General features: G+C 44.1%; 1 protein-coding gene and 1 pseudogene across 1 annotated transcript in view; one reads left to right on the forward strand and one right to left on the reverse strand.

Annotated features, from left to right (window-relative positions):
- The first annotated feature begins 119 nt into the window (after positions 1-119).
- Positions 120-25,361, forward strand: part of LOC124721304 (facilitated trehalose transporter Tret1-2 homolog) — a 313,685-nt gene continuing 288,443 nt past the window's right edge. Inside the window, exon 1 of the mRNA XM_047246213.1 lies at positions 120-161. Coding sequence (XP_047102169.1) covers positions 148-161 — 14 coding nt within the window. The 5' untranslated portion in view covers positions 120-147. The remainder of the gene's footprint in view (positions 162-25,361) is intronic.
- Positions 22,537-22,654, reverse strand: LOC124723669 (annotated as a pseudogene).

Below are 25,361 nucleotides of genomic sequence, written 5' to 3' on the forward strand. Positions count from 1 at the left end.
ATGGAACACACGAGTGCTTTGTGATGCGTGGTGTCGGCAACAGGCGCGGTGCGGCGCTAGTGGCGGCTGGCGTCTGGGGGCTGCCGGCGACGCGGCGGCTGCGTTGCGTGTGGGCGACGCGCAGTCAGCTGGCCGCAGCGCCGGGACATGGACGCCGACAGGTCAGTGCCATTCGTACCTTCACTACACGCCTTTCTCGTGCCCACGTCTTGCTGTTTCGCGCTGGTTATCGAGAAGAGACCATTAGCAATTCAAAATTAATGATGCCTTTTTTCCGCCGACTCTTCGCTTCCTTTTTCTCTTTTACGAACAGGAAAACCCCGTTCTAGAACTCGTGCGACAGTGAAATCCTGGGCTCGCATTTGAGAGCGCCGGCTTCAAATTCCGAGGTGGTGGTACGCGTTTGGCTTTACATTTAATGTTTCGCTCACATCACCCAATGAACGCACTACACGAAGCTACTCTCTTCAACGACGTGGCGTTTCCTACACTTGCTAAATCCGAGCTCATGTTCGACTACCGGTTCGGTCCCAGTACTTAACCAGAAGTAAACTTATATCCTCCATTCCAGTCGTGGTTATAATAATTTAAATATATGGTTGGATTCTCGGTTTGGTTGCCACCACTTTTCAGCGTTGTTTGTTGCGCTTGTTGTTACTACTGGTCTGGTTCTGTGCATTGTAAGTGTGCTGTCTACTGACATCTTCCCAACTAGTACTTTAATAACGCACTAATTGTTCGGATATTTAGATATTTGATGTTTACAGTGTTTACAAGTACGAAAAGTAGCCGTATTTAAACGGAGGAAGTGACTAAGTACTCCATCGTTATATATCTTTATTCCTTAGTCGTTCTAATTTTTGCAATTAATTCTTACATCGATGTATTAGGCCTAGAGCTCAGGATTATTCGTCACATTTACATGCCTGGAAGTGGAGACCTAAGAAACAGTCGTTTGAAATACGTAAGTAATAATACAAAGATTTCACCCAGGTATCGACACAAACTTTAAGAAATAATTACTCATACTTGTCGTTTATCACATTAAAGAACATAACGTTCAAAGAAAGTTAACCACCTTCCACCAATTCCTCCCCCCCCCCCCCCCTATTGTCTTTCTCAGAGACAGTAACTAATTTATTCCACCAAGCACGTTAAAGAATAGTTATCCTTGTACTCTCTCCTTTTACGCTTTCAGATTTTCGCTTGATTTTTTTAATATACTATCTAGTAGTGGGCGTAGTAGAAGTTGACTTGGTAATTGTTCAGTATGCTTTTCACTTCACCGGGAAGTTAGACATCCAAACAATATATTTGACTGAGCCTTACCATGAACTACACATGTGCAGATGGTTCACGAACATTTAATGTTCTTATCAGTTAACTGAAATTTGCGCGTTAGTGGTACTCATATACTGATCTGTTCGAACAGCTTTACTTGAAACGCAATAGTTTGCTAAACAGAGAGATAAGTCAGAGAGCGAGCGAATCAGCCTGCCGAACTAACGACAGCTGGTGTGGTACACTGGCCTTCCCAAAAGTCTTTCAGGGGGTTTTCGATGATAGTTTAGACAGAGTCTGAAATGGTCCTTAGCCACCGCCTTGGAAAATATGATACACTTGCAGTTTATATACCGATAAGGTAACACGCAGAAGAACGTTAGATGATTGACAGACAGATCGAGCGCACGACTTCTCTCCCTGACGTTAAATGACGGCTGTGGTGACAAAAAGGACATCCAGCCCCAAAGGAAAATAAATCAAATAGCCTATGCTAAATTATGACTAACAGCACACGTCGTACGACGGGTTAAACGCTAGGAAAGACAGGGAGAGAGCTGCTTGTATGACACCGCGACAGAACTTGGGATTACCGACGGTAGCCCTTAGCAACAGCGCCCGCTTCGCTGCGATAATCGATAGTAGCATGAATTGCAGGAGTGCCAGCTCGACGTGGCTCGAGTCCAGAGTGGATGTTCTTTGATCGCAGTCTTCTTCTGCCAGCAGATTCTAAGACCAGTTTCTAACATCTTACAAATGTGTAATTACGTGCCACTTGCACTATGCGAATCGAGAGAGCTTTATGCACAAAGAGTTTTTTTTCATTGTCCTTATCCTGAATTGAAAAGATACTCTATTATATACGTAGTGACATTAAAACCGTCTATGTTAGGTAAGGTACCCTATTAACGAATTTCCAACCCGCCCTGGTAGCCATGCGTGTGGAAGAACCGTTTCGTGGACACTGAGGTACGCCGGCACCGGATCGAATCCGGCCGGCGGTTTAATGACAGGGGTCGCTGTGCCCGCCAGCCTCGCTGTGGTTTTTAGGCGGTTTCCCAGATTTCACTAGGTGAATATTGCGCTGGTATCCAAGCCTCGCGTCAGTTACAAGATACGCAAACATTACGAAAACTTGCGCTCACTTTCACATGAAAAATACAACATGCAGACAGTTGGCGTACACGTATTACATCCTGGGGAGTAACGGGGCGCTGCTGCTACGGTCGCAGATTCGAATCCTGCCTCGGGCATGGATGTGTGTGATGTCCTTAAGTTATTTAGGTTTAAGCAGTTCTAAGTCTAGGGGACTGATGACCTCAGATGTTCAGTCCTATAGTGCTCAGAGCCATTCGAACCATTTTTGAGTAACGGGGTGGCGAGAGGAAGGGTATCCGTTAATAAGAATGCCGAACCTGTCTCGATGTAGGGCAAAGGCACAAGGAAAAGAAGAAGATTTGAGACATTCCCCTGCATCTATTTCTTAGGGGTGAGTTTTAATTTTGTTCATTCACCAATCAGTCAACTACTGATAATACAGGAAGGTGCGCAACACTAAACAGCAAATTTGCTACGTGCAGGTACATATGCTATGCTTGCACGTCCAAGCGTCTACAACTTGAACACATTATTTGAGTTAACGAAACTTAAATATTGTAAATTGAGCTCAAAGTAGGAATGCTTGTTGTTCTTCAACTCTACGTGTGCTGCTTTACGTGTACTGGAATAACATTGCTATAGAATATTTGCAATGCACAGGCAGTCATTCTTGTATCACCTCCAGTAATTCAGTTTATTTCTTATAAAATCAGATTAGATTAATATGACTGGTTGATTTCTCGTTACAGAAAATGATGATATCTATTGATTCGTATTTTCACACATCGTTGACGTTACGTAAACATTTGATTTTCAGTACTTCGCAGCGCAGTAAACTAGAACCACGGGTAGTCTACATAGTCGGACCCGAATGAGAAGCCTGAGCTGCCTGCCGATGCCGGCCGGAGTGGCCGAGCGGTTCTAGGCACTACAGTCTGGAACCGCGCGACCGCTACGATCACAGGTTCGAATCCTGCCTCGGGTATGGATGTGTGTGATGTCCTTAGGTTAGATGGGTTTAAGTAGTTCTAAGTTCTAGGGGACTGATGACCACAGTGCTCAGAGCCATTAGAACCATTTTTTTGCCTGCCGATTCTGCATTTTGACACGCTATAAGTCTTTTCTGTTTGTAAAAAAAATTTAAACATTACGTGACTTGTGCGAGTTCCGTGAGCAAAATCCGTTGTTAATGATTAATTTTTCCCCATAACGGATCCAAGTCAACCAACAATGCTACAGCTTCTGTGATTTTTTTTCGGGTGGGAGGGGGGGGGGGGGGGAGGAAATTCATGTGACTGGAGGAATCATTCAGAGAGGGTCGATACGGAATTTGTCCACACTCTTTGCCTGTACGGAATACGACAGCTCGTGTGGACACATAAGTGGTTTCGAGAGTATAGTATCAACATCGTAAGAGTTTGAAAAACATTTTTCAAGACGCTCACTCCCGGTTGAGTCAGAGTTCCGCCTCCAAGGACCTCATTGCTCGCATCAGGTTTAACAGCAGCCATTTCTTGAGTTAGATGTTACATCAGATGTTTTAGTCATCAATTGACTATCCTGGGCAACTGATAGGCCTATTTGTTCATGCGTCTATGTTTGCAAGCTATTAGATACACAGCTTGGGGTGTTTCCAACCTAAATCAATAGTTACTTTACGTACTACTTTATGGAAAGGAAAGAACGAAAGTTTGAGTTCAACGTACCTTATAAATCGAGAATCATTAGGGACTGAATACAAAGTGTGCTGGACAATGACAGTGAAAGGAATCGACCTTGTCCGTCTTGAAAAAATAGGTTTGGCATTCCTCGAACGAGATCCATATTAAAAGAAAAAAATTGATTAAAGTCCGTTTACGAACTGAGCTCAGTGTGAGCATCTGGCAGTACGCCAGAGCGTGTGCTGCCGGTAACACCCTCTGTAGTCGCAGACGCTGAGAAGGACTTGCACGTGCTCAGCCGGTGTTAGTGCGGAGGTCAGCAGCTGACGCCTCGGGCTGCGCGGCCACTTCCTGGCCACTCGCCCCGGAGACCGGCATGCAATCTTTCCTATTTATCTGGACGAGTACCAGCTTGTTTGTCTCACTCCCACTTATCCACTCTGCAATCGCACACAAACAAGTAATGACGACTTTTGGGTTTGTATTAAACTAACCTGTCTGTAACAGATCGGACTTTTAGAAATAAAAAGGATATTTTAGCTACAACAGGCACCGTAGGAGAGCATATTTGGACCTAACTCCTCCCCCCCCCCCCTAGTCCCTCCCTCCGATGTCTCCCACAAATTACGAGGAATATCTAGATCTAGTACACACCAGACTCATACCTAAAATCTAGGAGACTGTTAAAACGTTTATAGAGTATCACTGCCTAGCAGTAGCTTACCGTACATGTGACGAACCTTGTGTTAGAATACATAGCCGGCCGGTGTGGCCGAGCGGTTCTAGGCACTTTAGCCTGGAACTACGAGACCGCTACGGTCGCAGGTTCGAGTCTTGCCTCGGGCATGGATGTGTGTGATGTCCTTCGGTTAGTTAGGTTTAAGTAGTTCTAAGTTCTAGGGGGCTGATGACCTCAGATGTTAAGTCCCATAGTGCTCAGAGCCATTTGAAGACATAAAACAAACTCAGTTGGTTCGTTCTAATAACACAGTATAACTGAACGGAATACGACAGCTCATATGGACACATAAGTGATTTCGAGAGTATAGTGTCAAGATCGTAAGAGTTTGAAAAACATTTTTCAAGGAGCTCACTTCCGGTTGAGACTGCTCTCTCTCTCTCTCTCTCTCTCTCTCTCTCTCTCTCTCTCTCTCTCTCTCTCTCTCTGTGTGTGTGTGTGTGTGTGTGTGTGTGTGTGTGTGTGTGTGTGTGTGAGTAGGTGAGAGAGACAGAGAGAGAGAGAGAGAGAGAGAGAGAGAGAGAGAGAGAGAGAGAGAGAGAGAATAAATAAGAGCGTTATCACATCCCTGTTCAAAAGTGGTTCAGGCACGCAAATTCCGACTCAAATTGATTTTGCTTTTTACAACACTCAGTTCAAATGCAGCTAAGGACTCGAGAGGGACGTAACAGTCAGAAAAATGTTGTGGTTTATAGCTGAATATCTGCTTCAAGTTCTTCATTTCTTAAGAATTTCCAGTGGTGTTTCGAGCCTGTTATCGACATTGTGGCTCATTCTTGGCTGTTTAACGATAGGCTGCTTTCTGTGTGAAACTTGTAACATATATTACACGTTTTAGGTTTCTATTTCATCCTGCTATCTTCAGGGAAAATTTCATCGTAGGATAATGAGCTCTTCGGCTTCATTTACTCTTCTCTTCGTGGTTGTAAAGAAAGCTATTGCTCACAGTAGGAAGTGGCGGCGATCTGTGAGCCCATCTGCCAGTATTGAAGCCACATAACTTTTGCACATTCTAACAAACAAGAGCGTCGTTTACGCTATCTGCCTATGCACAGCGCAATCCACGTTTTGATAGACTTTATTCTGATGACTTTAACTTTGGGGGAGATAGACAACTAATGATACTTGACTATAGGGATGTACAAAATCATCCACAAACCATTTCTAATTTGGCAAATTTGCTTGTCCGTGGAGTTCATCTATCGCGTGAATTATGTGGGTCTGGAGTCTTCTGTCTCTCGTCTCGAATGGCTTCGATGACGACAGTACGTCAAACAATCTTCTTCATATATGCAGAATGTAACAAAAATGTACAGCAGAAATTGCAGCACGCATTCCTCACACGTAGACTAAGAAATTATGTTACCTGAACATGGATCTGGAAATGCTTTGTTTCCATGTTACAGCTCATTTTCTCCAACCCAATCATGGAAAACACACAAGAACAGAACGTTACAATAATGGGGAACACGCACTCTGGTGACATCTGGTTACGTTGTGCATCGTTAGTGCTTTTGTTATACATGCCCTGTTGCTATGCGACGTCATTACTTCTTTACAGATAACATCAATTGTTTCAGTGATCAGTACGATCGTTGCAAGCACACAGGCTACTGCATAGAGCTAATCTTAGACTTGGCTCCTGCAATGGCAATGTACACAAATGCAGAGATGGCAGATGCCCATTTGCACGATGGAGCACCTCCTCATTTTAGTGTGAATGGCCGTCGGCTTCCAGATAAAAGATTCGGTGACATATGGATACGAAGAGATGTGCCAATCGCCTGGCCTCCACGCTCTCCGGACCTAAACACACTGGACTTTTATTTGTGGAGGCATTTGAAAGCGGGGAACCTCAATACAAGATATTCAGAGTCTCCTTGTCCGTATTATGGAAGGCTGTGAAACCGTACGCAATACTCCAGGGATACATCAGCGCATCCGAGGTTCACTACGACGACGGGTTGATGCATGTATCAATGTCCCCGGAGGGCATATTGAACGTCTTCAGTGAGAAAGAGTTGAATGTGGTATGCTGGTGCATTCTGATCGTGTACGTTTCCTGTGATTAATGAGTTGAAGAAAATGAGTTGCAACATGGAAACAAAGCGTTTACAGACCCATGTTCGTATAACTTAATTTCTTCATCTACATTTGAGGAAAGTCTCCTGCAGTACATTTTCGTTACGCTCTATAGTGTTTTCCAAACGATATAATCAAGGCGAGACTGGTCAATGATCCCTTCGGTCGGTGTAGATGCACATCACCCTCGAACTCTTACGGGAATCGGCGAAACGCCGCGAGCGATGAGCATATTGGGAAGGGGCACTACGTCTGTAGTGTGTGGATAAGCTGAGAATTTCGGTCTGACGGGAGGCGTGCTATAGTAGTCCGCGTATTTGCGGTGACCGCTCTGTCCGGAAGGCTTAGTGGTTAGAGCATCTGCCTAGTAAGCAGGAGATCCGGGTTGCAACCACAATCCGGCACAAATTTTCAACTTTTCCCTTGATATAAATCAATGTCCAGTACGCAGCTACATGTCGTTTATTCCTTTGTGTCTTGATTTTTGATGGCTGCAGGATCAAAATGGTATCTGTTCTTTCGGGCATGTCCGGAAAGACACCATATATATATATATATATATATATAGGGTGGTCCATTGATCGTGACCGAGCCAAATACTTCACGAAATAAGCGTCAAAACGAAAAAACTACAAAGAACGAAACTTGCCTAGCATGAAGGGGGAAACCAGATGGCGCTATGGTTGGCCCGCTAGATGGCGCTCCCATAGATCAAACTGATATCAACTGCGTTTTTTTTAAATAGGAACCCCCATTTTTTATTACATATTCGTGTATTACGTAAAGAAATATGAATGTTTTAGTTGGACCACTTTTTTCGCTTTGTGATAGATGGCGTTGTAATACTCACAAACATGTGGCTCACAATTTTAGTCGAACAGTTGGTAACAGGTAAGTTGTTTAAATTAAAATACAAAACGTAGGTACGTTTGAACATTTTATTTCGGTTGCTCCAATGTGTTACATGTACCTTTGTGAACCTATCATTTCTGAGAACACATGCTGTTACAGCATGATTACCTGTAAATACCACATTAATGCAATAAATGCTCAAAATGATGTCCGTCAACCTCAATGCATTTGGCAATACGTGTAACGACATTCCTCTCAGTAGCGAGTAGTTCGCCTTCCGTAATGTTCGCACATGCATTGACAATGCGCTGACGCATATTGTCAGGCGTTGTCGGTGGATCACGATAGCAAATATCCTTCAACTTTCCCCACAGAAAGAAATCCGGGGACGTCAGATCCGGTGGACGTGTGGGCCATGGTATGGTGCTTCGACGACCAATCCACCTGTCATGAAATACGCTATTCAATACCGCTTCAACCGCACGCGAGCTATGTGCCGGACATCCATCATGTTGGAAGTACATCGCCATTCTGTCATGCAGTGAAACATCTTGTAGTAACATCGGTAGAACATTACGTAGGAAATCAGCATACATTGCACCATTTAGATTGCCATCGATAAAATGGGGGCCAATTATCCTTCCTCCCATAATGCCGCACCATACATTAACCCGCCAAGGTCGCTGATGTTCCAATTGTCACAGCCATCGTGGATTTTCCGTTGCCCAATAGTGCATATTATGCCGGTTTACGTTACCGCTGTTGGTGAATAACGCTAAATCGAACGCGTGCAAAAAATCTGTCATCGTTCCGTAATTTCTCTTGTGCCCAGTGGCAGAACTGTACACGACGTTCAAAGGCGTCGCCATGAAATTCTTGGTGCATAGAAATACAGTACGGGCGCAATCGATGTTGATGTAGCACACTCAGCACCGACGTTTTTGAGATTCCAGATTCTCGCGCAATTTGTCTGCTACTGACCTGCGGATTTGCCGCGTCAGCAGCTAAAACACCTACTTGGGCATCATCATTTGTTGCAGGTCGTGGTTGACGTTTCACATGTGGCTGAACACTTCCTGTTTCCTTAAATAACGTAGCCATCCGGCGAACGGTCCGGATACTTGGATGATATAGTCCAGGATACCGAGCAGCATACATAGCACACGCCCGTTGGGCATTTTGATCACAGTAGCCATACATCAACACGATATCGACCTTTTCCACAATTGGTAAACGGTCCATTTTAACACGGGTAATGTATCACGAAGCAAATACCGTCCGCACTGGGGGAATGTTACGTTGTACCACGTACTTATGTTTGTGACTATTACAGCGCCATCTATCACAAAGCGAAAAAAGTGGTCCAACTAAAAAATTTATATTTCTTTACGTACTACACGAATATGTAATAAAAATGGGGGTCCTATTTAAAAAAGCGCAGTTGATATCCGTTTGACCTATGGCAACGGCATCTAGCGGGCCAACCAGAGCGCCATCTGGTTTCCCCCTTCAAGCTAGAAGAGTTTCGTTCTTTGTAGTTTTTTCGTTTGATGCTTATTTCGTAAGATACTTGGCCCGGTCACAATCAATGGACCACCCTTTATATACATATATATATATGGGGCGGGGGGGGGGGGGGGGCGGCAGGGGACGTTGATTTACATCAAGGGGAAAGTTGAAAATTTGTGCCGGATTGTGGTTGCAACCCGGATCTCCTGCTTACTAGGCAGATGCTCTAACCACTAAGCCATACGGACACACTGCTCATCGCAAATGCATGGACTACTCTACTACCTTAGCACGCCTCTCGTCAGACACTCCCCCCCCCCCCAAAAAAAAGGGTCAAATGGCTCTGAGCACTATGGGACTTAACATCTGAGGTTATCAGTCCCCTAGAACTTAGAACTACTTAAACCTAACTAACTTAAGGACATCACACACATCCATGCCCGAAGCAGGATTCGAACCTGCGACCGTAGCGGTCGCGCGGTTCCAGACTGAAGCGCCTAGAGCCGCTCGGCCACACCGGCCGGCGTCAGACCCAAATTCTCAGCTTATCCACACATTACTGACGTAGTGTCCCTGTCCACTATTGCGACAGAAGCAGGGACGTTTCAACATCAACGAGATAAATGGCTCTGAGCGTCATGGGACTTAACTTCTGAGGTCATCAGTCCCCCTAGAACTTAGAACTACTTAAACCTAACTAACCCAAGGACATCGCACACATCCATGCCCAAGGCAGGATTCGAACCTGCGACCGTAGCGGTCGCGCGGTTCCAGACTGTAGCGCCTAGAACCGCTCGGCCACTCCGGCCGGCTCAACGAGATAACTGGAGACGGAAAGCAGCTTCGGCTTTTGCAAGGATGGGGAAGAAAAACAGCTCTGTCTGTTTCAGATGAACTATCCTAGCCTTCACCTTAGAAATTGAAGGAAATGGTAATCTGTATGACCGTATTGGAGGTTGGATCTCGCTCCTCCCACATGTGAGTCCGGAGTTATCATTGTGCCACACCATTCTGCACTTTGTAGCTGAACACAGACGATACAGTCTGCATTCGCAGCAAGTTTGTTATTTATATGAGCTCGTATCTTCAAAAATGCTTTCTCTTCTACTACGGGCGTACCGTGTATTTCAGTCTACACAACTACTGCTGCTATTACTAATCATATATGAAAATCAAATAGGCCGAAATTCAGCATACAGGCAGCTGACATACAGCTTCGAGACGTGTACAGACCTGTCATCCGTCACAAAAGCATCCAAGTTCGAAAATAACTTTGACTGCACTGTTTCGACTGTGAAAGCAGTGGCAGTACTTTCGAGACTATCTTAACGAAATTCTAATTGGCAGTCGTGCCAAGACTTCGTTTGAGAGATGATCGCTCATCAGAGAACATTAGCATTAACTTGGTGTGTGAAATGCGCTTGGGAATAGGCTGAGGGGCGCTGGTCGAACATTACAATATACGAGAGTGGAAAACTATCGGCAAACGAAATTCAGACAAGTTGTCGAATGAGGTGACGCAGTAATTAACACAGTGCTCTTGTATTCGAGAAGGGCATGATTCAAATTCATGTACAGCCATCCAGACTGAAGTTTAAAAAATAAAGAAGCACTCAAGGCAAATGCTTGGACTGTACCTCTGAAAAGGACACGTCCGCTTTCCTTTCCCACTGCTGTCCACACCCGCGTCATCGACGGTATATTTATTCCTACTCTGCTTATCTTCAGATGAGCTGGCGTACTGCAGCATCTTCTGTTTTCAGACAACTATTGTCCGAGTCGTTCCCAGAAACTGCAGACTGGCAAGCAACGGTCGCTCTCTTCCCTGACACTGCTGCCACACCATCAGATGATGTGGGCTCTGCGAAGTCACAAAAGCTCCAAGTCAAGGACCGATGAAATTCTTTATATGACAGTTAAGACTGCAGGACGACCACTTAAGCTCCTATAACATTAAATACTTATTTCGAATGCTTTTTAAAGTTTTTGCAAAACAAGACCGGTAAGCCGTAATAGGTGATGCGTATTTCGGTGCGCTTCTGGCGGCAGTGCCAAATAACAGATTTAGGAATTGCGACACGGCGGTTACCCGACCTTCAGCGTGACTCTCGTCTGTGAGGGCAGTGAGCCGCTCTAGTTGAACTAGCGTGTTTCCTTCTGACTTCTGGTATCAAAACAAAAAGGCTCGCAAGCATTACTGATCTTTCGTTAATCCTTGCTTTTTCGTCTGTTCCTCATACTTTAATTCTAATTTCATGATTTCCTGAAGTTGCTAAACACATATTAACCGCCTTCCCCCATATTTTTTACATATGCAGTATACGCTAAATAAAAGCTCCTCCAATTAAACGGGAAGATTTTATGTATCTATGGGACACACTAGGGATGTGGTCGGAATGAAGGTTACTGGGCCCCACCATCTGCACGGCGTACCGTTTAGGTGCAATGAATCGTCGGTCGGATGATCGACGTGGTTACGCACTGAAAGATAGTATCTGAATGATGAGAGTTTGGTGAAGCCACGACGCAACTTTCGGAGCCATTTTTAAATTATGCGTAAGCAGCTTGTTCCATCAGACAATTCGACTGGAATGTTGATAAGCAACCTCTAGCGAGTCGAACCGACGTTCAAAGAGAAAGGCGGTAGTGTAAAAACTCTTCAGACCTTTGAAAACATCGCAGCAGTTCAACTAGCAGCGGTTTAAAAAATCCATGTCGATCAACCACGTGCGATGCCTTACACCTTGGAATAAGTGACTCGTAAGGGGAAGGGTTCTCCAAGAAGTCTTCAGAGTGTGTAATCTCTTAATTGGAGCGACTATCAGTAATGAACCGTATTCTCCGATCATATTGTCAAGATTCTTGATGAAAATCACATCAAAGTGAACAACACGTGGATTAGTGTCCAGAAAATCAATGAGCAGCCGGCCCTTGCAGTTAAAGGAAAAGGTAATCATGACTTTCCCGCAGTTGGCGTGGCTGTTGCATCGACTATGCTGCAAAAGTTTCACCCCCATACAGTCCAGATCTCTCCCCATGAAATTTCCATATTTGATAGAGACCTGAAAGGGAGACATTCGTGGCTGTCGATTTGCTTAGGACGAAGAGGTCGACGCCAGGGTACAATCTTAGTTCCGTAGGCAACCACAAACAAAAATGGCTCTGAGCACTATGGGACTTAACATCTGAGGTTATCAGTCCCCTAGAACTTAGAACTACGTAAACCTAACTAACCTAAGGACATCACACACATCCATGCCCGAGGCAGGATTCGACCCTGCGACCGTAGCAGTCGTGCGGTTCCAGACTGTAGCGCCTAGAACCGCTCGGCCACAAAGGCTGGCCAACCACAAACATTTTTCCACAAAGGCACTGACCGTCTTATCTTACAGTGGTATACACGTATTAACAGTTACGGCGATTACATTTGAAATAATAAACATTTTACTTACTTTTTTCCATCTGTCTGTTTTCACTTGACTGCCACTTAAATATGTAATAAAATAGTAAAAATTGCTTCTTCAGTAACCAACGGAAATCTTCTCATTTCATTCTCAGACCCTGTATTCTCAGTGTAAAACTGGATGTATTGCACATTCTCAACTTCAGAGAGGTACCATTTGCAGAAACCATGAAATAGTTTTTACAAGAACATGATGCAAAATATTTTTTCCTAAGGCCCATTATGGATGCAGCAACAATATCCGTGTTTAAAGACGAAAAACCAAATTTATGTTTCTGGCATCCTCTATCTGTGTGGAAACTAGTTACCGCTGTGTCTTCAATAATATTGCTGCAAAAATCAAGAAAATGCTGTCAGCAAACATAATAGATTTTTTTCACTTCATAGGCTTTACGAGGTACTGAAGATCAGTAGCAAGAGGTTTCCTGTGTTATGAGACTATAAACCTACACAAAAGATCAGAACGTGGTTGCTCAACTGCTAAGGCAGTGAAATTTCATTCGAGAGGAGTGGGGTTCAAATCCCGCCCTTCCATTTCAAAATTATATTTGCTGTGCTTACCCTACATTACTCAAGCCAACTGCACGGATGGCTCCTTTGAGAAGACAACCACTGATTTCTTGACCTATACTTGTCCAGTCTGTGTTTGTACTCCGTTTCCGATGACTTCGTCGTTCATGGAACTTTAAAGCTTGGTGTACCTTCCATCCATGCACAAGGACAAACTTACGTTCCAAACTGTTATCACTGTCCAGAGAAAACATGAATTTCGTCTGTACGAGGACTGTGGTACCCCATCGGACTATGCTTCATACCGTTGACGTTTCCCTCTACTAATTAAAGAAATCAGAATTTCCTGTGCTCATTGGAGATGTAGCTAAATACATGAGGCGTTCAACGAGTTTGAAAGCAAAATGCTAAGAAGTTTTGGTCTTATGTTAAATCAGAAAACGTTTCGAAGTCGCCTGTCCGACACTCTGTGACCATAATGACATCCCCAGACAGAGGATGACACAGAGAAGGCCAAAATACTAAAAGCTTTTTTCCAAAACTGTTTCAATGAGGAAGAGGGTACTGTGGTTCCTCCTTTAAATCGTCGCACGAATGTCAAAATTACAGATATCGAAATCAATAATTACGGGACAGAAACACAACTGAAATTTTTCAAGAGACGAAAGGACACTGGACCTGATGAGATAACAATACCATGCTACATAGAGTATGCGACAGAAGTTGCTCCTCTTCTAACAAAGGTGTACCGAAGGCCATTGTAAAAAAGTGGAAGTCATTTCCGTTTTCAAGCAATAGGCCTATCTCTATGACATCGGCCTGTGGTAAAATTTTCGAACATGGTACATGCTCGCGTATTACGACATTTCTGGAAACAGAAAATCTCCGCTGTAGGAATCAGCATGGGTTCTGAAAACAATAGAACACGGTATGTGATTCTCAACGGTGAGAGATCTTCAGACGTAAAATTAACTTCCGACGCGCCCCGTGGGAGTGTTATACGGGGTTCCTTTTCCGCCGTGTAAAAAGTCTAGGGACTAATCGATGAGAGGATACGGAACAAAAAAGGTCTAATGAACTTAAGTCAGGAAATGCATAGTTTCCGTACTAGAGACCATTTATTCAGTCATACTTTGTTAAAGAGACTGCGGTCTAATACCATGCAGCCACAGTTACATTACGCATGGGTTCCTCCTAGAGGGTGGTACGTAATGCCCTAGTGCCCTCTTCTGCCTTAGTAACTGCTAATGTGTCCGATTCACTCCTGTTGCTGACTCACCTTGTAGTGGATGCGATACAACGTTGTATGCAATGGTTCCGTATTCGAATCGAGAGTTTGCCGATATGGTGATTACTTACGGAAAGGCAAATGGCAACGGGCGGCGGGCAGCAAGGTTGTATTAGGAGACTTGTCCCCTCCGACAACAACCACAGAATTCAATGTTTGCAACTGTGTTTCACCGTTTGTCTCAGACAGGTTCGTTTCAGGAAGCAGGAAATCGTGAAGGACGTACCCGAAATGTTCAGGCATCCGACTTGGAGGAAAATCTGCCTAACACTGTGGAAGGCGACCGCAGTATCAGTACCAGGCAGTTGGCCCGCCAGTACAGGGTAACCCAGGCAAACGTGTGGAACGTTCTCTAGGACAATTGTTACTACCGTATTTTGGGACCAACCTTCCTTCCGCGTCACCTAACAGGCTGGAACTGTCTGCGTTCCATGCGGGTGACTTTGCCTCCCCTGCTGGAAGAAGTACCACTGGTGATTCGAAGGGTTATGTGGCTGCTACATGATGGTGCTCCAGCCCACTTCGCCATTAACGTCCGGACGCATCTCAGTCGTGTCTTCCCTGGTCAATGGATCGGAAGAGGGGGTCAAGTTGCACTGCCTGCTCGTTCACCTTGTCTCAACCCGTGCGATTTTTGGTTATGGGGCCACCTCAAAAATATTGTGCATGCAGAGCCCATTACAGATGTGGAGACACTGGAGCAGCGTATTCATGCTGCCTTTGACACTGTTCGGAAGCATCCTGTCCGATGTGAACGTGTGAGACAGAACATGTTACGGTGCGTACACACTTGCGTTGAGGCACGTGGAAACCATTTACAGCACGTACTGTAGCTGTGGCTGAATGGTACTGCACGTATTAGACCACAGTCTCTGTAACGATGTGTGACTGAATAAATGGTCTCTAGACCTTTTTTGTTCCGTATCCTCAAAAATGGTTCAAATGGCTCTGAGCACTATGGGACTTAACATCTCAGGTCATCAGTCCCCTAGAACTAACCTAAGGACATCATACACATCCATGCCCGAGGCAGGATTCGAACCTGCGACCGTAGCGGTCGCGCGGTTCCAGACTGAAGCGCCTAGAACCGCTCGGCCACCCCGGCCGGCAGACCCCGTGTATCTAGAAGTATGAGTACGGAGCGAATTAAAAACGCCACATAAAACGAATAGTTGGTAAGGCAGATGCCAGACTGAGATTCATTGTAATAATTCTCAGGAAGTGTAGTCCACCCCAAAAAAGAGATATCTCACAAAACACTGGTTCGACCAATACTTGAATATTGCTCGTCAATCTGAGATCCGTAACAGATAGAATCAATAGACAGACTAGAAAAGACTCAGCGAAGAGCAGTACGTTTCGTTACAGGTTCAGTTAGTAACCGCAAAAGCGTCACGAAGATACTCAGTCAACTACAGTGATAGGCGCTGCGAGAGAGGCGTTCTGCATCACGCTGTGGTTTGCTGTTAAAATTTCTAGAGCGTACGTTCCCAACAGCGTATACAGACTCGAATTCACGCAGAATCTTACCAACATTCGTTCTTCTCGCAAATTCACGACTGGAACAGGAAAAGGGGGAAGTGATAGTGACACACAAAATAGCCTCCACTACAAAACGAAGGTACACTATGTGATCAAAAGTTCCCAGACACCTAACTGAAAAAGACTTAAAAGTTCGTGGTGCCCTCCAACGGTAATGCTGGAATTCAATATGGTGTTGGCCCACCCTTAGCATTGATGACAGCTTCCACTCTCGCAGGCATACGTTCAATCAGGTGCTGGAAGGTTTTTTGGAGAATGGCAGCCCATTATTCACGGAGTGCTGCACTGAAGAGAGGTATCGATGTCGGTAGGCGAGGGCCGGCACGAGGTCGGCGTTCCAAAACATCCCAAAGGTGTTCTGTAGGATTCAGGTCAGGACTGTGCAGGCCAGTCCATTACAGCGGTGCACAGCCGTCGTATTGAAAGATGCAATCACCATCCCTGAATTGCTCTTCAACAGTGAGAAGCAGGAAGGTGCTTAAAACATCAATGGAGACCTGTGCTGTGATAGTACCACACAAAACAACAGGGAATGGAAGCCCTCTCCACGAAAAACACGACCAGGCCATAACACCACCGCCTCCGAATTTTACTGTTGGCATTACACACGCTGGCAGATGACGTTTACCGGGCATTCGCCATACCCACACCCTGCCATCGGATTCCGTCGCTCCACACAACGTTTTTCCACTGTTCAATAATCCAATGTTTACGTTCCTTACACCAACCGAGGCGTCGTTTGGCATTTTCGGCGTGCTGTATGGCTTATGAGCAGCCGCTCGACCATGAAATCCAAGTTTCCTCTACTCCCGCCTAACTGTCATAGTACTTGCAGTGGATCCTGATGCAGATGGAATTCCTGGTTGATGGTCTGGATAGATGTCTGCCTATTACACATTACAAACCTCTTCAACTGTCGGCGGTCTCTGTCAGTCAACAGACGAGGTCGGCCTGTACGCTTTTGTGCTGTACGTGTCCCTTCAAGTTCCCACTTCACTATCACATTGGAAACAGTGGACCTAGGGATGTTTAGGAGTATGGAAATCTCGCGTACAGACGTACGACACAAGTGACACCCAATCACCTGACCACGTTCCTTGTCCGTGAGTTCCGCGGAGCACCCCATTCTGCTCTCTCACGATGTCTAATGACTACTGAGGTCGCTGGTATGGAGTACCTGACAGTAGGTTGTAGCACAATGCACCTAGTATCAAAAACGTATGTTTCTGTAGTTGTCCGGGCACTTTCGATCATAGAGTGTACCTTGTGGAGTGAAGTGAAATGGATAGTAGGAGAGTTCTGTTACACAGCCTGAGGCATTCTCTGTGTTCAGTGTCGGAATTTTGTACTTTTACGGAGTTTCTTTTTCACAAGAACACCGGTAGCGTACTCAGTTATGCTGTTCTATGACTTCTTACCATTACTAACTGTACACGTAAATCATATACTGATCATCATTATTTATTCCTAGACACCTGTTTACTTAACTTAAGCACAGACATATATACTCGTGGACATTTCACATTTAATTACGTAATATCCTGTACAATAGGCACGCATATGATTGTCTCATTGTTCTGGCGGCAAGCGATGTTGCTTACTCGGAAGTTTAGAATTCAGTAACCAGTACATGCTCCATGATTATTACGAGACGGGCAGTCTGGAACTGAGTGCACTTATGAACGAGCTGGGTCATTTGAAGGAATGCTTGCATATGTACAGGCAGCGTCGCTGGTACCATTCTCACCGAACCAGGGTCACACCTAAAAACTTAAGCTAGGCTTGTTCCCAGTCTGCCGCTTGCGCGACAAAATAATATACTCTTTTTCTTATTTTTCTTCCTTTGTCTCTCCCACCCTTTTCCCTTTACCTTTTTCCTATATCAAAGTAATGGTCGCACTGCAGCGATTAGAATAAAATTTCTCACACATATTGTGATGAAAAACACGTTCGCGTCATTAGCTACAGTCAGTACCAGGAGTATTCCTTTGTTGTTACTTAGAAAAGTCTTCGAAACTCTGACAGGACAGTAGACAGGAGGGGGAGAAAGCAACTTTGGGAGTCGTCCCATAGGTAACGGCAGGGCTCTTATGCAACAGGTTACCATTGCAGACCAGTGTCCGTCACGCATTCCTCAATGTTGCGCGCTAGACTACAATCGCAGCAGTCATTATCTGCTCCTCAGTACTTTCGAGGTGAAGCCATGCGGGCTGGCCTTCGCGAGGCCCGTTCTGCACGCCAGTCTCTGCGCTTTGTTCGTGGCGGTATGAACGCACCGATAACTTGTGAAAACCTTTACATGTTTGGTTGATCTTTTAAGATATGCGTACAAGCGCTCTATTTGCCTTCCTGGTAGTAAGGCTGTGCTTTTGTTGTGAAACTGAACACATTTACTGCTTCAATAACGTTTATCATGTCGAGAAGACAATAGCTCGGCGAATTTCAACAGTAAACTCGTTGAGAGGTGTATTGTATTCTCTCCATAACCATGGCCCGCCTTCCTTCCTCCGGACACATACTTCACTCGACCGCCGTGTCCTACCAGGGCTCACTGCACCTACTCTGACGTCCCTAACCCTCCTGATCTAACAGTTCGTCACACCTCACGCCTCCACAAAACTAATCATCTCTGAGGTTGACTGGCTCTCTAAGAGTATAGTGCGAAGGGTACCAATGGATTTACTGGATTGGCGTGCGGTATTGTTGTAATGTGCAAGGGTTGGTGGTGGGAGAACATGGGAGTCTGAGTTTGTGTAAGAAAGGACGAGGTTGTCCCATAGTGACGTAGTTGCGAGAAAAGGGGAACAGCGCTTCAGAGCTCCCGTATAGAAAAGGGTAGATAGAGGGATAGGTTAGATCTGATAAAATGGATTGATGCTGTGTTCGATTTCATTTACTAGAGCTGAGAGCCTCTCACAGAAAATTGGAAGAAGTTTGGAGAGTACGTAGGTGTATGATCACAATGATGTTTTGGTGTAGATACTGCAATGTACCAGGACTGGGAATTAGTAAAGAAACGATGGAATTGTGTAGGTTTAGTTCATGGAATTCATAGGTGTTCAGTGCTAATAAGGATAGACGGGAATTTTATGAACCGATGATGGATTCGTTCAGGGAGGGACAATTGGATGGTGACTGCTAGGTGCAGTGATTAGTATTCAAGAGTATTCAGGGAGTGACAGAGTTTTATTGAAATGGAAATAGGGCGGATAGAGGATTTGTGGATATGTAGTCTGGTGGAGAGATACAATCCCCAGGCTCGGCCAGTTATTAGTTTTAGTCTGTTTCGGGCTTGCTATAGAAGAGTTAATATAGATTCCATGTTAGTTTATAGTTAGGGTTTAGTTCCCAGTATTTTGTTGTGTTTCTTAAGCAGGTTGGTTTTAATTGTTTTAGTAGAGTTCATGGGTGTGAAATCTATGAGTCATCCTTATCCCAATCGTAAAGAAGAGTGCGTGCACAAATAGGGATTTGTTTTTCAGGGAAGGAACGAATATTGTGGAACAGAATGATAAAATAATACCGTGCCATCGGACGTTTGCTCCACCACTGAATTGATGTATATATTAGTGTTTTATCGTTGTATACACTTAATCGCTTCTTTCTGTAATTGCATGTCGTTTTCACAGATAGTAGCCAATTCAAGCGAATTTTTAATAATTCATTCTGCATGGAGCACTGTCGTGGTCTGTTCCTTCCCTCGCCGTTAACAAACTAACATAACATTCCTTCTCTGATAAAAACCGTTCGACTGGTCAGTAGACTACGAAAAAAAATAAAAAATAAAAAAAATATTTTTCGATTCTATACGTTAAAAGACATTTTATCCGTGGAATAATGATTTATTTGCATACTGTGTGGACATGTATAACAATTTCATTGCACATTGGCACACGTATGCTATTCTTTAAATATCTGCTATAATAATAAAGTGTTTCACATTTCACTGCGAGAATACGCGTTTTCATATGAACAACTGTGAAAAAATAACACGAAAGGCATCGCCTAAATTTAATCATTGTCAAATATATCAAGAGCGGAGCTTTAATAACTCATCATAAGCGAAAAATATCATAGACTTCATTAACTGATTCATATTACAGGCCTATCGTGGAGATTTCGACTGTTTTTTATGTAACGTACAAGGGCTGAACACAAATGAAAATACCGGGACAAATGCATTCTCGAACATAAACGCAGATGCTAGCGAAACTTGCACGTTGAGTTGTTGTGTTTGACCACGAATGACACCTGTACAATGTCCTCAATATAGTGCAAGCGTCAATCGTGTTCAGAACAGTGTTCTGGGTAGATGTGAGTGCATTAAGACGAAGCTAAGTGAAATTGAACGTGGACACATTCTTAGTACTCGTATTTCTTCTGTAACCAAGGTAGCCGTAGTGTTTTATGTTTCAAGAGGCATCACATTGAAGAATTATACCGTATATAGGGAAAACGAAAAACATTATCTGTTAAGTGACAACACGGACGAAATTAGTTGAGTGATTATAACAAACGGTCATTGAAGAGGACTGTGACGAAAAATAAATGGACGGCAGCTGCAGAAGTCACTGCAGAACTGAATGTAGCACTAGCGGACTCCGTCAGCATCTATAAACCACGAAGGGAGCTCCATAAGCTGGGAAATGCAGGACGACTGGAATTCCAAAACCTCTCATCGATTATGTAAATGCCCACAAGATAATAACGTAGCGCCGTAGCCACAAAACCGGGACTATGAAGCAACGAAAGAATTTCATATGGTCAGATGAGTCTAGTCTCACACTATTACCAACTTCTGGCCGACTTTACGTCCCAAGAGTGAAACAAGGCGGCGGTTTCGGTTATGATTTGGGCAGCCACATCGTGGTACTCCATGGGCCTTGTGGGTACTATGCAAGGTCACATTACTGCCAAGGGTTATGTGACCATTTTGATTAATCAGATCCATCCCACGATACAAAGTTTGTTCCTCAATGGCGATGCTGTGTTCCTAGACGTCAGAAGTCCGGTTCACACATCCGGTCCAGAACTGATATTGTGGGCACGAGGATGAATTGTCGCCACTACAGTTACCAACATCTCAATATTACTGAGCCTTTGTTGTCTGCTTTGGACAGAAGGGTGGGTGACAACTATCCACCTCCATCATCGTTACCTAACGTGAAACTATTTTGCAGGAAGAAAGGTATAAGATTCTCTTGAAGACCATACAGGACCTATATTTATCCGTTCTGAGACTACTGGAAGCTGTTTTGATACCAATGGTTTTCCTACGCGGTATTAGGCATGCTATTATGTTGTGTTTATGGTGTTGCCAAATTTTTGTCCATACCCTGTAGGATTATTGATAATATTTCTTGAATTACGCCTGAAAGTAAAAGATAGTTTCTAAACAACTCACACTTCCATATATTTTCAACTTCACAAGGGATGATTTTAAATTTTTTTGTACAATTAAGGGTCAGAGGGGGGAAAGTCAAAGCATTTGCTCTTTTCTAATACTGATAATGACCGAGCTTCCACGTATTACCTTTAAACTTTTCACGTATTCCTGACCAATGCGGAACATATTTCATAGCAGTATGTAGAAGAACAATGTCCGTTACTAGACTACCTCTATGCTACACTAACCAGTTGCTTTGAATAACTTATTTGCAAGCTGCTGATAGGAATTGTTGAACGACAGAGATCCAGTTCTGCAGTTATTTCTGTGAAACAGAAATCATTTAAGGGAATTATATAATCTAGATGTAATAACTGAAACACCTTAAGACGTCATTTAACTGGAGTTTCAGTATTTCCTTCCGTTAGATTTTTTTTTTTTAATGTGTATATTCCGTTATTAGGGCGGAACACACTGGTGTGGTTTTGAACTGGACGAGAGAGAACTCTATCCATAACAGATGTCGTAGATTTTGAATATAACGAAGAGCCCAAATCAGACAATGGTTAATGTTTCGTTGCCTTATTCAGTAAGAAATTAAGAGACGACGGCATTTTAAACACAAAAAATAGTTACAAAATTGACAGTGTATGCCAGAAGGAGTATCGTAAGCATAAAACCAAATTATCACTAGTCTTACGTTTACTTGTAAAAGTGGAAAAAGTGTTAATTGTCTTAGCAATAAAATTCCCGTCTGAAAGACTAAATTTCTAGCAAAACAATGAAAGCGAGTCCTCCTCATATAGCTGGTTCTATGTCACACATGTACTGTATTACTATCACTAGATATTTTAGTACACATCAAAAATTATATTGTTAAATTCCTCTGTTTATCAGCACAAAATAAAACAGAGGTAATGCAGGTGTACTCCGTCTTCAGGCCACGAGTCGCCTACCGGGACCATCCGACCGCCGTGTCATCCTCAGTGGAGGATGCGGTAGGAGGGGCGTGGGGTCAGCACACCGCTCTCCCGGTCGTTATGATGGTATTCTAGACCAAAGCCGCTACTATTCGGTCGAGTAGCTCCTCAATTGGCATCACGAGGCTGAGTGCAGCCCGAAAAATGGCAACAGCGCATGGTGGCCTAGATGGTCACCCATCCAAGTGCCGACCCCGCCCGACAGCGCTTAACTTCGGTGGTCTCACGGGAATCGGTGTATCCACTGCGGCAAGGCCGTTGCCAATTACAGAATAAGAAAGTAGGAATGCGCGTGCGTTACTGAACTGCATAGTGAACGAATTATCGTAACCAAGATGGAAGCAATGCCAACACCCACTTCAGTACGAGCTGCAGCTTGAAAGTAAGTTCCGCTGACCGATAAAGAAAACGAAAAGAGCCCTAAGTAAGAAATATTTATTGGAATGTTGATATAGATTCACTGGTTACTTCTCAACATAGTCACCACCTTTGCTGAGGCATTTGTCAGAACGACCGAGCGCGGTGGCGCAGTGGTTAATACAATGGACTCGCATTCGGGAGCAGGACGGTTCGAACCCACGTCCGGCCATCCAGAATTAGGTTTCCCGTGACTTACCTACATCGCTCCAGCCAAATGCCGGGATGGTTCCTCTGAAAAGGCACGGCCGATTTACTTCCATATCCTTGCTACATTCCGAGCTTGTGCTTCATCTCTAATGGCCTCGATATCGACGGGACGTTAAACCCAATCTTTATTCCTTCCATCCTTGTCACAACGGTGCACCAGCAGTTGTATGCCCATGTCATAGTAGCCTACCGCCAACGTCTGGAGTCACTTCAGTCTGCACCTCAGCGTCGTTATGGAAGCGCTTCCTCCAGAAAACGCTTTATGAGACGGAACGGATGAAAGTCTGTTGGGGCATAGGGCGGATGGTCGAAGAGCTCCCTTCCAAGCTGATTCAACAAATTTTGTGGGGTATTGGCTGTAGGAGGTGTTGTATTGTCATGCACAAGCTTAATGAATCTTGTCAACATCCAATGTCCCTTGTTCTGGATCGCCCTCCCCAGATTTTTCAATGTCTGACTTACCGATCAGCAGTGACGGTGTCTCCTCGCTGTAAAAACTCACACAGGAGGACACCGCGTCGATGCCAGAAGACAGCGCACATGATTTTTTTTTTTTTTTTTTTACAAAGACTGTCTGCCAGAACCTGGTCTTCGCAGGTGAGCCACTATGCCGCCTCTGCTTTGACCGTTGTTTTGCTTCTGGTGTGGTATGCGACAACCGACAACCACATCTCATTCCCAGTGACAACATGACCGAGAAACTAGTCACCTTTCTCTGAGTACCACTGCATGAATGTCAATGCTGCGGCCGGACGTTTGGTTTTGTCTTCATCTGTCAGTTGCCTTGGCACTCCTCTTGCACTCACTTATGAAAATCAAGTCACCGGGAGACAGTGTTGCGCACCAGCGAGCGAGACATCTGGGGGAATTGACGAGAGAGTGAGAGTTCTGCAGATGTGAAGCGCCGGTTCTGTAAAACTGCTTGCCGCATAATTTCCATCAGTTGTGGTGTCACCGCGGACGGTCAGCCACTACGGTCTTCGTCGTGAATATTGGTCCGTTATTCATCGAATTGCTTGCACCATCGTCTGACCATACTGTCGCTCATAACGTCGTGTCCGCACATGCGGCACAGTTGGCGATGGATCTCTCATAGAGTGAATAACTGCATGAACCTCGCAGTTGGCGGGAGACAAGACCAGAGCGGCTACTGTGTGGTAACCGCTGTCTTCACAAGGCCGAAACTGCACTGCATTATTCTCACGTACCTCCTCTCTACTCCTGCGCATGCATATTCCTATCCGACTACTCATACCATCTTTGGATGCGATCGGAACTTACTTTCTGGGTGCACTTTGTCGTACAAGCATTTATGCCTACTAGCTCTGCCGATGACGAAGAGTTTTATAGAATGTAGATGAAATTAAAAAAAAAATAATCATAGTATTATGGAAGACAAATATTTAATTGTGACGGGGGACTAGAATGATAGTAGGAAAAGGAAAAGGAAAAATGGTAGGACAACATGGAGTGTAAACAAAGTTTGTGTCTGTTTAAATTGTACTCTGTAAGAGGATTCTGCTGGTTCGATATGAACAGTATAAGTTTAAATATTTATGACATGTGCTTTTTTATAGATTACTCTTCTGTAAAAAATGGCAATAGATTGGTCTCTATGTCTTTATACATAGCCTTCAGTCACTGATGTCCTACGATGTACACGGCGAATCAATTAAAATTTGCACTGCAAATATTGCGGAAATAGAAAGTGCTATTGATGTGCGGTTTTCACAGAATGGATTGGTAGTCGGGGCTCGTATCGTTAGCCAATCAACAGATTGTAATAATACTTAGAAAGTGTATTTTTTGTGCAGACATACACTTTTTAAAATGGAACAATGTCTATTGACATTAACAAACCAAAATTAGGTTAAATTATAGTGTCGGTGTTCTTTGTTGCAGAATGACAAATCAGTAACTGTCAGAGAAGAGATGCAAAGCTGTAGAAGCATACATGAGTATGGGAAAGACAGATATCGTCTATAAGAATAGAATACAGATCTTTGAAAAAAGGAGAAGCAACTGTATCAATAATTAGAGCTCAGATGATAGGCCAGTACTAAGGAATGAAGAAAAGGCTGAAAGGCGCAAGGAATATACAGAAGAGCTATACAAGGGAAACTAACTTGAATACAAAACAGGGAAGAGGAAGTAGATAGATATGAAACGAGAGCTGTGTCGATACATGGCACCTGGCGTAGATAATACTCCCTCAAAATTATTGTGATTCTTGGAAGAACTAATCTTCAAAAAAATCCACCTTATTTGCAAGATATACGAGACAGATGAAATATTCTCAGATTGAAAGGAAAATGTTACAATTCCATTTCGGAAGAAAGCGGG

The sequence above is a fragment of the Schistocerca piceifrons genome, chromosome X (assembly GCF_021461385.2).
Source record: "Schistocerca piceifrons isolate TAMUIC-IGC-003096 chromosome X, iqSchPice1.1, whole genome shotgun sequence".
Taxonomy (NCBI): domain Eukaryota; kingdom Metazoa; phylum Arthropoda; class Insecta; order Orthoptera; family Acrididae; genus Schistocerca; species Schistocerca piceifrons.